This window comes from Mustela lutreola, chromosome 8 (assembly GCF_030435805.1).
Source record: "Mustela lutreola isolate mMusLut2 chromosome 8, mMusLut2.pri, whole genome shotgun sequence".
Taxonomy (NCBI): domain Eukaryota; kingdom Metazoa; phylum Chordata; class Mammalia; order Carnivora; family Mustelidae; genus Mustela; species Mustela lutreola.
In genome coordinates, this window is record NC_081297.1 from 50,568,565 (window position 1) to 50,584,865 (window position 16,301).

Here is a 16,301-nt window from a genome sequence, read left to right on the forward strand (position 1 = left end):
ACAAACAAATTCAGGATGAAGTAAAAATCCTGAAGCAAGAACCACCATGAAGACATCATTTTAAAGTACTTACCTTTATGTTGTCAAATTTGATTAACTACTAAAAAGTGCTAAGCATGGGAATATGAGGAGTTATTTTGTTAGTACTGATATCGTCATTCTTAGGAATGTATCCACAACCAAAATTTCATGGAATTGTGATACAGCAGTATGTCTTTTGTATAATAGCTGTAAGTCACATATCATTTAACTCACCCACTGAAAGTGTATATAATTCAGTGTTTTTAGTGTGTTCATAGGTTTGTAACCATCACCACCGTCACTTCTAGAACATTTTCATCATCCCATAAAGAAACCCTATACCCCTTAGCAATCCCTCCCATTTCTCCCCGACTCTTCCAGCACTAGTAACAACTCAACTGTTTTCTATGGAAAACAGTTTTCTATGATGCACAACTCCTTCTGGTAGGAAGGTAAAGGTAGTCTCTTCTAGACATCTCATAATGTAATCAGTTTCCGTTCATGACTGATTTCATTCACTAAGATTATGTTTCCAGGTTTTATCTATGTTGTAGCACAAATCAGTACTTCATTCCTTTTTATGAAGCCTGAGTAACATTCTATGGCTAGACCACATTTCGTTTATCTGTTCAATTTATGGACAAGTGTGGTGTTCTATTTCCCAGCTATTATAAATAATGTTGCTCTAAATATTTGTATATAAATTTTTGTGTTTTCATTTTTCTTGGGTATGTACCTAGGTAGAAGTAGACTTGCTAAGTCTGTGTTAACTCTGTGTTTAACCTTTTGAAGAAATTACAGATTGTTTTCCAGAATAGCTGTGCCATTTTGCATTCCTACCAGCAACAAATGAGGGTTCCAGTTCCTCCACGTCATTACCAACTCTTGTTATTACCTGTCTTTTTTATTATAACCATCCACACAGGTGTGAAGGGGTATCTCATTTGCTTTTGATTTGCCTCTTCCTGATGGCTAATGATGTTGAGCCACGTTTCATTTGCTATTGGCCATCTGTAGATCTTTTGCGGAGAAAATATCTGTTTAGATTCTTTGCCCATTTTAAAAATTGGATTACTTGTGTTTTTGTTGTTGAGTTGTAAGAGTTCTTTATCTAGATAGAAGTTCCTTATTAGATACATAATTTGCAAATATTTCTCCTAATCTATGAATCATCTCTCCACTTTTTTGGTGGTTATAGCTGTATATCTTTACAGGACAATGTGTCTTACAGGCTCTTCCACAGTCTACCACTGTCCGTTCCCCTTTCCATAGCTTCCTGGTACATTTCTTCATTACAACACTGATGTACTGATACTATCAACTTAGGATTTATATTTCCTACCAGAAGGAGTTGTGCATCATAAATCTTTGTAACTCCTGCCTAACACAAAATAGGGGCTCAATAATGGCTTGGTTAACTAAATTAAAATGAAGCTTGAGTCTCAAAAAAATGGTCCAGGTCAATACTAGATACACGAAAGCTAATAGAGTCCTGCAAGAGTGTCTTTAAAGAAGGTGGGTGGGAGGTTGCAATCCCTTCTACAGAAGTAAGACTCACACATTTTCGAGAAATCACTCTTTAATGTGATGCTTTCACCAGTTCCAGCCCTCATGATGACAGTGGTGCTATGTCCTGTAGCCCCCTGTGGTCCCATGAAGGATTGATAAGGTGTGGGGTGCAGTACATCATTGCCTTCTTTGATCTGTTCTGAGCTGTGAGCCAGAATTTATATGACTGTTTATTTTACTCATTTATTAAAATATCTTTTCAGTTCATCAGTGCCATATAAGGTTAGATCACGTCTAGTGAGGTCAGGTTAATAAAGCTTTACCATACGTGCAGTGAAGTGAGCTCCTCTGACATTGTGCTGCCTTCGGCTCTGGTTTGGTATGAGGAACCCAAAGGTTTTCTCTTCCTAATAAGGCATGTCTTATGGTAGTACCTTTATACTGATATTTTTTTTCCTTATTTTCTTTTTTGATGATCTTTTCCTCATTTGTCCCCAACTTGTCTAAATTAAAGAGGTGATCAAATGAATTCTCCTTCAGTTTTTGGAGCATGTTTTATTTTCTTACAACAATACCCTAGATTCTGTCCCTTCACATTTTCCTTCCTGAAAATGCTGTTACTGTCCTGTATTCATGGGGAAATTACAGATAATATGAAGTAACAATTACTGCCTGCAAAAAGAAGATGAGTTTTTTTAACTGTTTAAATATAGTCCTCCTTCTCAAAATCCCCTAGCTCTTGATTTTTTAAAAGATTTTTTTTAAGATTTTTAATTTAATTAATAAATAAATAAAATAAGTCTTATTTATTTATTTGACAGAGAGAGAAATCACAAGTAGGCAGAAGTAGGCAAAGAGGCAGGCAGATCGAGAGGGAGAAGCAGGCTCCCTGCTGAGCAGAGAGGCGATGCGGGGCTCGATCCCAGGACCCTGGGATCATGACTGACCCGAAGGCGGAGGCTTAACCCGCTGAGCCACCCAGGTGCCCCAGTTCTTGATTTTAAACACTGAAGGAAGCAAGCAAGAGAATAATCTAAGAATGAGACTGAAGAAGGAAGCCCACAGAATTTTTGTGTAGTTCTATTGAGATCTGTACTCTTGGCCACTTTTATTTCTTATTTGGCACTAACACTGCTTAAAAGAGGAAAAAAAAAAAAAAAGCCTAGTTGACAGCCTAAGACGATTGATTTATTTTCTCTTAGCGCAGCAAGATGTGCTAAAATTACCAAATCTTAAAAGACTTACTGAGATTCCTGAATGAGAAATATCCCCACCCTTGATTTCTTTTTTCTTCATGAAACAAAAATAGTTCTGTATTTATGGGGAAAAGAGTTTGGCAGACATGGTGATTATAATACTGTATTGAAAAACACTTACTTTGATTGACTAAAAACCAGATGCTGTTCCTGGTAGTTAAAAGCCTGTAATAATGTTTTCACTCTAGTGATCACCACACTTCTATGCGATTAATAATGGCTCCCCCAACCTAGAGGTAGAGAAACCAAGGAGAGGACACTTGAGAAATGCTTCCTACACTCCCCAGAGCAGTATTGCCTGGATCATGACCTTACTGAGGGCCTCATTTCATAGTTATTTGGGCCTTTTTTGCCAGGATAAAGTATTTAATCTCCTTAAATCTCAGTTCCTTTTTTGTAAAATGAGGATAATACTCCTACCTACTTCAGTAGGGTATAGAATAGTGTTTGATTATTGTTAGCCATTATTACATTGAGCACGTTTCCTGACTCCCCATTGAGAATTTGACTACCCTGCTGTTAATGAGTTTGATTAAACATGGCCAAGTGTATACATACATATTGTGAACTCAGTCTTTCCCTGTTGAAGAATAATAGGAAGGAATTGAGATGTTATTTGGACATTGATTTTTCTCTCTCCTTTTTAAAGATTTTATTTTTAAGGAATCTATACACCCAGATGCACCCAGATGTGGGGCTCAAACTCATAACCCCAAGTTCAACTCGGGGGTGGAGAGTTACATGCTCCATGGACTGAGCCAGCCAGGCGCCCCTGGACATTGATTTCTATGAACTGTACTCAATGAGATTCAGCTCTCACTTTTAGGGAATACTCACTGACTCCGGGAAGGATGAAATAAAGTTTTCCAGTATGAATCTGCTTGTGTGGAGGTGAACCCTGGATCTCAGACAAGAATAAGTCCGTCGTTACGGCTGTATCTCATTTTCCAGAACACACCGTTTTCATTGTAATAGTCATTTACAGATAGTTTTGCATGATACGCCTTTGCTTTTGTGTTTTCCCTAAATCATTCAAAGACTAACCTTCACCTTCCGAATGTATTAAAATCATCAAAGAATTCTCTTCAGGATTACATGTGTCAATAGAGCTGTTAGTTTGAACGGTGTGTAAAAAGTGAAGACCAAGCGAAGAGCCTTTGATGTTGTGACCAGAATAATGAAGTGCAGTCTCAGGACTCCATTTATGAATGGATTATTTGGATATAGAAAGAAATTATTTTTAGGCACGGCATTCCTATAAACCCAGAAGCTACATGTTTTACAAACTAGAAATTTATGCACTAAATACAAATTACCAGATGTCAGTTTCTGTATGTGCCAACTGGCAAATATGCGGTGGTTCAGAAGTCTGGAAGAAATGATGCTCGCATCTTTGCCATTCAAACTCATAAGGGATAGTTGAGGGAAAATGCTGTTGAAAAAATTACAATGTACGCAGCACCTCAAAGATGTCACGTGTCATGAATTGTTATCTCCAAGGCTTTAATTTTTTTGCCTCATGACTCCATGCATGTTTGTGGCATTGCAAATGTAACCCATGTTTCTGTTCTAATTTCTGACATTCTTTCCTGGGACTTGCCTCATTCTTTTAAAGGGTCAGCAGATTATGTAAAGAATGAATCTAGACCCAGCAATCTCGTAAAGGTCCAATACAGAGCTAAATGTGTCGTAGGATTCTTTACCTTTATCTTGCACGTACCAGCACACCTCACTGATTTTCACAAAACCATCCAATGGATTCTCTTCTTTCCTTAGAAATTCGAGCTCAGCTGGTAGAACAGCAAAAATGCCTGGAACAGCAAACAGAGATGAGAGTTCAGCTTCTCCAGGACCTGCAGGATTTCTTCCGGAAAAAAGCTGAAATTGAGACGGAATATTCTCGGAACCTAGAGAAGTTAGCAGAAAGGTTCATGGCAAAGACAAGAAGCACTAAGGATCATCAACAGTACAAGTAAGAGAGACTTGACTCAAATTTGTCTTTCCAAGGTGATAGCCTACCTTCTTAACACCTCCTTGGTTTTAGAATTTTCCATCTTTGAGAAGCTGTTGATTAGCATATCCCCATATGTAAAAGGCAACTCTTTGCATTTATAATTTATGAGCATCAATGTATCACATTTTAAAAGTGATCTCTTGATATTTTTTCTTGCCAGTAAATGTATATTTGTGGATAACTTTATAAATAAAGAAAAGGTGTGTGTTTATAAAATTTCTGATTACAGAGAAGTGGGAGTCACTCTCTACCAGGTAGATGTTTCAGTGGGCACATTTAAGATGGCTGCTTCTTCAAGCAAAGACCTCAGGATTTCTGTAGTGATTTTGTATGAAAATAAGCAGTAGGGGTTGCTTATGTTTAGGTCCCTCCCCGCCCAGTCATATTTGTGGTTACTGCAGTTGAGACTGACTTAAAACAAGGATCTTTAGGAAAATAATATGACCAAATGCAGTTAAACCTTGAATTAATTAAAAAAACAACAACTTTGAATTAAATGTACTTCCTTTGTTTAAAAAATATATACAGATTTTCTGATATGAAATTTGCTTTGTAATTTAGATCCTAGAGACAGACAAGTAGGCAGACAACTTTAATGGAGAATCCAAGTACTGTGACAGGGTAAGTGCAGACAGACCCGATGGAAATCCATTTAGTAGTGGAGGTGGGGAAGGGAAGGTCAGAGAAAGGTCTTGGAGGAAGTGACACGTAAGTGAAACATGAATGACTAGTTGGCAAGTTGAGGGGCCCAGAGCAGGAGGTTCCAGGCAAGGGGAACATCCTGCATCAGGGATTAGAAGGGAAGGGGTATAAGGCAATTTTGTAGAACAGAAGCAGTTGGGTGGGAGCGAGTAGTGAGGTGGTCAGCAGTGTGGCTCCAGATGAAATTGTGCCAGGTCCAGGAGGCTTGTAGATCACACTTGGCAGTTTGGACTTTGTCCTGAGAGCATGAGAAGCCTTTGGAGAGTTTTAATTAGAAGACTGGCCAGCTCAGACCTGGACTTTATTTTTATTTTATTTTTAAAGATTTTATTTATTTAATTTGACAGAGGGAGCAAGACAGCACAAGCAGGGGGAGTGGCAGGCAGAGGGAGAGGGAGAAGCAGGCTCCCTGCTGAGCAAGGAGCCCAATTTGGGACTCCATCCCAGGACCCTGGGATCATGACCTAAGCCGAAGGCAGACACTTAACCAACTGAGCCAGCCAGGCACCCCTTAGACCTGCATTTTAGAATGATGACGAAGACCACAGATAGGACTATGGACGAAGAAGCCATAGTGGAGGAAGGGAGACCATGCAGGGGGCTCACAGTAATGGCGTGCACTAGCAACACTAAAGGGACAAAGAAATAGACTTCTCTGGGAGATAATTAAAAGGCAACACAATCTTCCGGAAATATAGTAGACTTAGGTAATCTGAAAAGTATTTCTTTTATAAAACCCCCAGAAATGCTGATTAAAATATGATAGACATCATTTTGAATGTGTAACTGAACTCATAGGAAAGTAAGGGAAATTTCCAGGGGCCAAAAAGGGAAGAGGAAACCGAAAACTCAAGTGGACATTTATATCCACGCTTTAGTCCCTTATGGGGACTAAAGGTGAGGCCTGTGCAAGGTAGGGCGGTGGGACTAGAGGTTTTCTACCGGCAACCCTTTTGCGCTGCACTCCAGCATAAAATTGGGACCAGCACAACGACTGTCTCAGTGCGTTGGTAAAACAGAAAACCACCAACCCCCTGCAACAACAAGGCCTGTCTGCTCAGCCTGAGCTGCAGACTGGAGCTGTCTTTGTCTTTGTCTTCATCGCTGGCTTTGCTGTTTTCTTTTATACCCTTCTGTGGCCTTAGATCCTACATAAAAAGTAGGGTGGCAGTATCCCCAGGGTACTTTTGCAGAAGCAAATGCAGAATAATTCTAGATAGGGAATTTTTTTTTTTTATTTTTTTTATTTTTTATTTATTTTTTTTTTTTTTAAAGATTTTATTTATTTATTTGACAGACAGAGATCACAAGTAGGCAGAGAAGCAGGCAGAGAGAGAGGAGGAAGCAGGCTCCCCACTGAGCAGAGAGCCCGACGTGGGGCTCGATCCCAGGACCCTGGGATCATGACCCGAGCCGAAGGCAGAGGCCTCAACCCACTGAGCCACCCAGGCGCCCCAGGGAATTTTTTTTTTTTAAATGGCAGCCTCTCGTGTTGGCCCAACATAGAAATAGATCTTAGTCATGGTTTCCAGGGTGGACAGAGACTAGAGCTGGAAAGGAGACTGAAGCCTCTATTATAGTAATTGTCCCTTTTTAAAGTAAGAAAACTGCCCATTCACCCATTCAGTAAATATTTTTTAATGTCTTCTGTGCACTTGGTAATTGGTTGCGAACTGGGTATGAGCCCATGCACCTTAGTCTGATCCCTTAGGGCTTCAGCTGCCCCTTTTTCTTCCTCCCAGTTTGTGGATGTGTTTTTGTCAAAAGGTAAACCATTTGGAATTTTCTTTGACTTGGGTAAGTTTATTGAATATGGGAATGAAGGTAAGATGGATAATGAGTCTACAGAAAGGACAAATCAAGGGTAGGAAGAAAATCAAGGACAGACTTGACGAAAGAGCTAGATCTGGTTCGAATACTGGCTTTGCTGTGTGGTTTTGGTCATTGCTTACCCTTTCTGAGCCTTGGTTTCCTAATTTGTACAATGAGATTTTGTGACCATTAAATGGGAAACATGATGAAGTGCTTGATGTGACTGATAGCCGGCATGGATTATGTGTACTCAGTGTTTCCTCTCCTCTCCACCAGATACTTGGTAAGTCTTGGGCACAGCACTCAGCTTGGGGATGTTCATCATGTAGTTCATTATGTCCTTAGCTTAGAGTTACCTCTGACAGAAGACCAAGGCTTAGATCAGCCTTCATCCTACTCAAAGACTCTGAAACCAGCTTTGGTCTTAACAGCAAATCAGCGTGCCTCACTAAGCCTCACTTCTCTCACGGATAGAGGGGATACAAAGAATTTCTGCCTTGAATTGTAGTGGTAAGGATTATGTAGAGTTATTGTGTGTAAAGTCTTTAGAACATCCCCTAGATAAAAATAGCGAACTTTGTAGAGCACTTATTATGGATCTAAGTAAGCATTAAAATATACATATATTAACTGAAATAATCCTCATAAGAATCTTATAAATACTGTTATTTTACCCATTCTCCAAATGAAGTTACAGGCACAAAGAAAAGCTTAAATAATTTGGCCAAGATCACGTAGCTATAAGTGTAGCTGTGGGAATTGAACTCGAACAGTACAGATCCACATTCCTTAGAGTAACTGATGCATGCCCGACAGGTACTGCTGTTATTGGTATTGGTATTTTAGTATTGTTATCATTTATTAAGGCAATATTATGTGTTTATTCAGTGAATGAAATAACATTTATTAAATGCTTACCATGGGGAAGGCACTTAGGATACAAAGACATAGGAAATGTTGTCAAAGTAAGAAATGTTCTCAAAGAATGTATGGGTTACTTCAGCATAAAGGACACATGTAAAAGTCAGTATAACAAGGTGATCTTTATCTCTCAGGCTCACAGGATAGAGAATGTCAATAGAAGGGCTGTTGTCTGTCATAGAACTAGTGCCCCTTGCTTGATGGCTTTGAGAATAAAAGGACATTTTCTAGGTTGGGGCTGTAGTTCTGCTGTGCCAGGAGGCTTTTCTAGTGTGAGCCAGGGCTAGGACCCCAGAAGAGGACTTTCCCCCTGCCCCTGTTCCTGCTTCTACTTCCGTCCTCTACTTTCTCTTCCTTCTGTAGAGCGTTTGGACTTGATTCATTATCAAATCCTGAATCTGAGGAACATATAGGCAGAAAGTGCTGACTTAATGATTTCTTTCCTCAATTAATACTTAGAGTCATAAGTGATCATGAGTCGTAGAATAACATGTCTGATACAGATGGCTCTAGTGTCCCTGAGTTAGCTTAAGCCTCTGGTGCCTTTTCTTCATTTTTCAGTTAGACTTCAAAAAACAAAAAGCATTATACTTTTTCCTTTTTTTTTTTTTTTTGAAGTAGTAATATACCAGTTAGTTACTTGTTTTGCTTGGAAGTTTTCTTTAAGATTTTTTACAAGTCATCTTTTGTGGTTTATATTCACTTTTAGGTTTATTATCTAGAATAAAATGAGGTAGGAGCACCTGGCTGGCTCCATAGATAGAGCATTGCTGCTCTTGATCCTGGGTTTGTGAGTTCGAGCCCCACGCTGGGTGTGGAGCCTACTTAAAAAGGTGAATTAAAATAAAAATATTGGAATAAAACAAAGTATGTTTACAAATGTGGAATAGTTTAGTGACAAGTTATAAGCCAGTAAACTTCTTGGTTCTGTTCACGAGCCTCCCAAAAATGTTGTCAAGTTCTGATTCCACAGGAACACGTTTTGGGAAGCTAATGTTTATGTGTCAGGGGACTAATAAATAATCCTCAAATGTATGTTCCACGGAAAGCATACCTAGCCAGATCTCTTTTCCAGCAGCAGACTGGACATTCAAAGCAGACTTTGTGCGTAGTGGCAAACCACAGTCTGTCTGTGAGACAATAGTCAATAGATTTTTATGTAAATATAACTACTTTCTTCCCAATGGGGTGTTTAAAGCTGAAAGCCTGCCTGTGATTGTGTATATTAGGATCCAATGGCCCATGTCAGGAGTGTGGGTTTTGATTGGTGTTCTTGGTCCAATGTTTTCCTTCCGAGTCTAGGGAATTGCTGGCTTTCCGCCATCACAGCATGGAAGGCTCTTCTGCTGTTTGCTGAGTAGCCCTCTCTGAGCAACACCGAGAGTAGGAAGAAGAGCGACAATACCCATCTGTTGTGGCTCCTCGTGTGCCTTGGTGACTTCCCTCAGCTGCTTGGACAGCTTCGAAATTGATGGTAATTCCATTTTTTTTTTTCACTTCTCAGGAAAGACCAGAACTTGTTGTCTCCAGTGAACTGCTGGTATCTGCTTCTGAACCAAGTGAGAAGAGAGAGCAAAGACCATGCAACCTTGAGTGACATCTACCTGAACAATGTGATTATGCGGTTCATGCAGATAAGTGAGGACTCGACCAGGATGTTTAAAAAGGTACTTTCCATCTCAGTCCTGCCGCAGTGTACTTTCCCATAATCTGTGCCCCTAAGCATGACTGAGAAGGGTCTGGTGCCTTCGTTCCTTAATTGTACTCCATGAGTTTTTAAGCTAAAAGAAGGAATATTTTAAAGACACAGAATAAAAAAGTTTAGTTGGAGCAGGCGTATGTACAGAGTTGTAAATCGCTGAATCTGTGACCTGAACAACGTGAGCAAAATTGCGAAATGAGATGTACCTGCAGATTGCCCGTCTGTCCTTAGGAACGCATTGCCTACAGCTGTGAAAAATGAAACCAGAGGGGAAAAGCCTTAGAGTCTGTGTTTGGTGCTCACACATGATCAGACACTTGGGAAGGACAGGATAACCAGATGCACTGCTCTCTCGGGAAAATGTTATCATGGTTTTTTTCTTTGCTCTCAGCAGACTAGCAGCGGAGGTGGTGAGAGGATGACATGAAGACAATCCCAGAGGGCACAGAAAATTCAGGCTCTTACATGCCAGAGTGCTTCCGCCTTCCCAAATCCATTTACAAAATAGGAGCTGGGCTTTTAAGCCTTCTTATCATTGTTACTACTCTCAGCCAGCTCTCAGTAATTTTATTTTTGTTGAGAACAGTCACAGAATTGGACCATATCCTGTGTGGGGAATGCAGCTACATGCCCAGTAAGACTGGCTTTCCGTTTTTATGTTTATAGGACAAGGGTTCTCCCCACCTATCCTCAGCTTTGTGCTAGTAGCATGTGGTGCTTATATCCATAACTGTACTCTGGTCAGGAAGTAAACATTAGTTTCAGAAAGGGGGGGGGCACCTTGTAGATTAATGACATATTTATGTTTCAAAGGGGCCCTTGGAAACAAAGATGTAGTGTTAGGCCGGCCAGCTGGAAAACCTCTCAGCTGTGTTTGATGTGTCCACGTTAGGTTCTCTTTCTGACCCAGAAACAGAATTTAGCAAACTCCAGGTCCTCTTTTGCTGTGTGAAATAGGAAAAAAAATACAAATGATTCAAACAAAGGAGGAACTTAAAACAATTTGAAAGAGCCTATTAAGACAAGAACAGGTAGAGAAATGCCCAATGGATCTTAAAAACTAGAAATGTGAAAAATAGTTTATAGAGCCATGAAAATGATTTTCTCAGATGTCAGCTCTTTCGGCCAATGCCTCATTTAGTTCATTGGGGTTTTTGAACATCTATGAGCAGGAGATGGTGTTAGGTCTTGGGAGGGCTACGTAGAGGATGAAAAACCAGTCCTCATGCTCAAGAAGGTCACATTCTATCCAAATTTGGATGGTGCTATGTGATGCTTCTAGGCGTGGGAAGGCTGGCCTCCATTCAGCCACAGCGTCTCAGCCAGCACCTCAGTCGAATTCATTTATGTATCTATTCAACAGAACATCTTTAAAATGCCTGAGGAAGCAGAGTTAAAAGACACGTCCCTGCTTGCACGGAACTCATTATAGTAATTAGCATTTACCAAGCTAAAGGGACACACAACCTGCTGTGGGAACTCAGAGCTGAAGATCTTAAACTTTTTGGAAGGGTCAGGAAATTCTTCACAGAAGAGCGAGGATTGGAGTGAGACCTGTAGGAGAAGCAGGTGGTCATCAAGCAGCAAAGACAACTGTTCCAGGGAAAGCGGTAATATGGTGTGTTCAGGAAAGGGTTTGATGTCCCTGGGCCAGGGTCACGTGGGAGTTGAGTGCTGGGATATGAGGCTAGGAAGGATGGTTGTTATAGAAAGGTGCTTTGTATGTCTTACTAAGATGTGAGGATTTGAATTTTGTAAATCAAAGTCCAGGGCTTGATACAGTTGGTAGAAACCTGGGGCAGAGAGTCAAAGAGATTTGGGGTTGAACACCAGCTCTTTTGGCTTCCTTGCTTTGTGATCTTGGGAGATGATTCAAGAGATTCAAGAGTGTGCTCCACTCTTGCAGGGGGTGGGTAAGGCAGGATGGGGCAGAGGGAGAGAAGCTGAACCTCAGGCTGTGCTGGAGCTAGAATGGTCCTTTGGAGTTGTGTCCTGTCCAGATGAGGAGGCCTCGCCTTTGTTTTGCAGTCATTGGATTTGAGCTACCCTTGGGGAGGGTCTAAGTAGTGTTAGGGTGAAGCAGCTCCTTTTGGTGGAGGGTTGTTCCCAAGGGCAATTCTCAGAGCGGGATCAGCTGTGAGTTTCACCAGCCGATATTCCCAGTTGTTGGGGAAATAAGTTCTCGGCTCTTGAAGAAAGAGTCTGGGGAATATACAGTAAACACACAAGTGCGTGTGTGTCCACACACACACACACACACACAGCCTGTTTGCTACCTAGAAGTTTTCTTCCTTCCAGATTTCCTGGGACTCAAAAGAAGTCTAATTCTTGGAATGCTGTTTATAGGGGACTACTGGTTGCTTTGCCATTTAGTGGGGCAAACCATCTTCTAACCGTTGCTGACCAGGTGGAGAGTTAACAGTCATTACAGTTACAGGTGTCAAATTCTACCTTTCTCAAGCAAACCCAGCACACTACATCCCACACTTTTCCACATATTGTTGCTGGAAAAAGAAAGTGTAAGAGGAAGAAGGCAAAAGGGAAAGATCGGAGCTTATTGAGAAGCCAAACCAGCCCGCTAGGACACATTTGTCAGGAAGAACAGGAAGCTAAATCCATACCTATCAAGCCCGGAGAACTTTAGGTCCCTTTAGATTAAAAAGCAAGACTAGTCTCTTCTGCCGTTTTTCTTTTTCTTTTTTTGATTACTAAACCTTTCTCTTCAGTCCAGCTCTTCTTCCATTATTATGGTTCCAGAAGCGTATTTTCTATCAGAATGGAAAGAAATCATCAGAGCTAGTCTGAAGTGACCTTTAGAACTCTTATGGAGTCCTTAGCACAATGCTTGTCTTTTTTGGGGAGAGGATTTTGAGACTTCCTCATTTTTTTAAAAGTATCCCCTTGTCTGTATGGAGATGGAGCGAGATAAATGCTGGGTACGTGACAGGTTCAGCCTCTTACACAGCTGTATTGTATTCCATGTAGCCAGCAGTAGAAAATCCTTTTACCCAAACTGTTCTGTCAAATAAAGAGTCTGGAGCAGGTAATTCTAGGAATGTTTTTGTGCCCAAATGGACATAACAATCAGGAAGATACTTAGAAAAATATCTATCTAATTCCATGCATAGGTATAAGGAATAGCTTTAAAACTTAAATTTTAATCACATCAGAAATAGTTGTGATTTTCAGCAAGCAGAAATGGTGAAACTGTGTTAAAAAACAACAATATTCAATTACTCATATATTGATTATTTCAGATTTAGGCCTTTCCAACTGTAAATGAACCCTGTTGGTCAGAATTACATGTAGTGGTTCATCTTTTAGGCTCTGAAATCAGATACTTTCGGTCATGAATCTTGGCTTTGTCACTAGCACGATCTGTGTGGGCTTGGGAATATTTGTAAACATTTTAGGCCTTCGTCTCTGCATCTGTATAGTAGATATAGTGACCTATTCTGGGTAATTATATGGAGGATTCATGAGTCATCCATGAGAAGCCACTTAGCCCGGTGTCTGGACTTAAGAAGTCCTAGGTAATTTTTAACTATTATCTTTTAACTGTTATCTTTACTATTGTCTGTATTCTAAACCCTTACTCTGTACCATTATACTAAATGTTTCTTCAAGCGGTTATACTCAGTGTGTCCTCATTCTAAGGAGAATATATGTGATGACCCCATCCAGATCATTGCATATTGTTGGTTTATCACTTACTAGGATCTTCCAAACCATATTTGTAAGCACACTCTGGGGAGTGTCTTCCCAGTGTCCTTGATTGTCGCCAGATTAAAATTTTGGTTCTCACATTTCCTCAGTGAATGGGAAATCAGGGAATAACCCAATGCATACTGTGTTGGTCAGCACCCCCTCACCCCCACTCCAGACCCCTGAAGTGCCCACCCCCCAGGTGTTTCCCATGGAGAGTCTTAACTTTGGGGCTTCACTGAGGCCTTTTTAGGAGACGGTTGGGAATTGGAGCCTCCTTGTACACGTGGGTTTGTGTCATTATCAGCCCTTGTTTCTTTCCCGAAGAACAGGAGGTAGCAAGGTGTTTCTTTCTCTGTTCTCCAGCCGTGCCTCCCAAAGTGATGAGATTTTGCTCTTTCCATTACTCAGGCTGAAAGAGAGGGTCCTGCATCTGCTTGGATACTGTAGCCAGAAAATGTGCCGCTCATGTGCCGCACAAAACAGTGTAATTAATGCCAGCAGGCAGAACTGCAGGAAAGGACACAGCCAGCTTGCAGTAATCACTTTATTTAAGCACCTTATCACATGATCTTATTTCCCAATTTTAAGAATGTTAAAAGAAGTGTATCATTTAAAGGGAGCCCAGTAAAATGGTAGCCGTTGAATATGCTAAATTATCTTGGTGTTTTCGTTTTTTGTGTTTTGTTTTGTTTTTTAAAGATTTTATTTATTTATTTGACAGAGGGAGATCACAAGTAGGCAGAGAGGCAGGCAGAGAGAGACAGATAAGCAGGCTCCCTGCTGAGCAGAGAGCCCAATGTGGGGCTCATGACCTGAGCCGAAGGCAGAGGCTTTAACCCACTGAGCCACCCAGGCACCTATCTTGGTGTGTTTTAAATGATCTTCAACTCTATCATTTCCCCATGGATTGTTTCCAAAGTATTCATGTTTTTGTCCTTCTTTGGTTTGCATAAATATGCATCAAGTATCAGTTTATTTCTATAATGACCTCTGTATATTACTACCACTTAATTTTAACTGTGCACCAAGCACTGTACTTTGCATTTTTCAGACATTCACTCACATGTGCTGCCTGTGAAACAGGTATTATAATTCACATTTCACAGAGGAGGAAAGAAAATACTCAAAGATATAAATTGTAGAGCCAGACTGGTGGGTAGGTATTTTGTCTTTGCCCCCATGTCTTAGCTCATAGTTACTGTGGCTCTGTTGGTACTGTGGTAACTGGAGATGTTATTCAGTATATAGGTAAGATATTTCATAGAATTGGGACACTCTAGTCTTGGCCCAGTGTATTCATTTCTTATGAAAATCCTGAAGAATGACAGTTTTGGGGGAGGTAGCAAAACCTGTCCATCATCCAGTTATAGGCAGGGTTTCAAAGCAGCAGAGACTGGTCCCAGGCCACTGAGAATTACTCCATTTTGGCATAAATGCTGTAGGTTATCTGATTCAGACTCACAGGAATTAAATTAACCTACTTTTGGGTATCGTTGGTTGTGTGGCCCAACCTGAAGGAAGGAGAGATTACTAGTAAAATTTGAAAATTTGTAGTCATTTTATATTTTGATCAAGGCCAAATCCTATTCTCCTTAAATAACCCAGTATGAAAAGAAAGAAAACAAAAACATTTCCTAGGGAAAAAATGTTGCATTTTCATTTAGACCATTGAAAATATTCAAACAGAGACATTACTATGTCAATAAAAGATACCAGTCTACAACACATCTCTAACACTCTAACCTTTTTTAAAGAAAAGTTCCATAAGATTTTTTAAAAATCTGAAAACCACCAATCTGTGTATGAGTCTCTTTCTTAATATAAAAATATATATTCATTGTAGAAATTTAGAAAACATTAAAAAATAGAAAAAATTCTCCATATTAACACTACCTGTGATTGATATCTTGGGCTATATCTTCCTAGTATTTGTATATAGAAACATATTTGTGTAGTATACAAACATACATACATGTGTATTTTTACAAAATTTGAGATTTTGTTGTATATAGCTTGGGACCTTGTCTTTTTCATGTGAAGTTTGTTAGCATTTCCCATGTCTGGAAATAATCTTTTAAAACAGGATACTTCGTGCCTACATAGTGTTTCACTATCTGCATGGCCATGTTCTTTTCCTGTTGTTGGACACTTCAAACTTCTACACATCTATGGTGTTTTTTCTTATGCTGTATTCCTTGGAGTAGAAGTATTAGGTCAAAGAGTGATATTAAAATGTCATGCTTTGGATAAAATTTTTATCTTTCGCCTTTTTGGAGTAAAGATGGTCGTAGCTGTGTTTTACCAATGAGTAATCCATTTCCTGAAAAATAAATTTCCTGTTTTATTAACAGAGAGCTACCACATGTAATTTAGGATGCTGATGCAGTGGTAGTAAATAATATAACAAGAGGAACTTTTTTCAGAGCATTTCAGTGCGGTGTAACAGAAGAATTAAATGGTATGCTCATGGCATCAGAGGGCAGTTTAATTATTGATGGGACCAGGACAAATAAGTGTGAATAGTTCAAGCAAACACTACAGTTTGGCTCTCTTGAGTTTTATTAACTATAGCTAGCTCATTTTTCTGGAAATAAGTCAAAATTAAACTCTGATGTTTTACAGTGATAGAATTTTCTGAAATACTGTAGAAGATGTT

The 16,301-nt window shown here is 39.9% G+C and overlaps 1 protein-coding gene across 3 annotated transcripts in view; it reads left to right on the top strand.

The window, feature by feature from the left end:
• SRGAP1 (SLIT-ROBO Rho GTPase activating protein 1) overlaps positions 1 to 16,301 on the top strand; it is a 272,898-nt gene that overhangs the window by 130,986 nt on the left and 125,611 nt on the right. For all 3 annotated transcript variants that reach the window (XR_009356614.1, XM_059184738.1, XM_059184740.1), the window contains exons 2-3: positions 4,563 to 4,758; positions 9,740 to 9,902. Coding sequence is in view for 2 of the 3 variants with exons in the window: in XM_059184738.1 (XP_059040721.1) it covers positions 4,563 to 4,758; positions 9,740 to 9,902 (359 nt within the window). In the remaining variant the exon portion in view is untranslated. The remainder of the gene's footprint in view (positions 1 to 4,562; positions 4,759 to 9,739; positions 9,903 to 16,301) is intronic.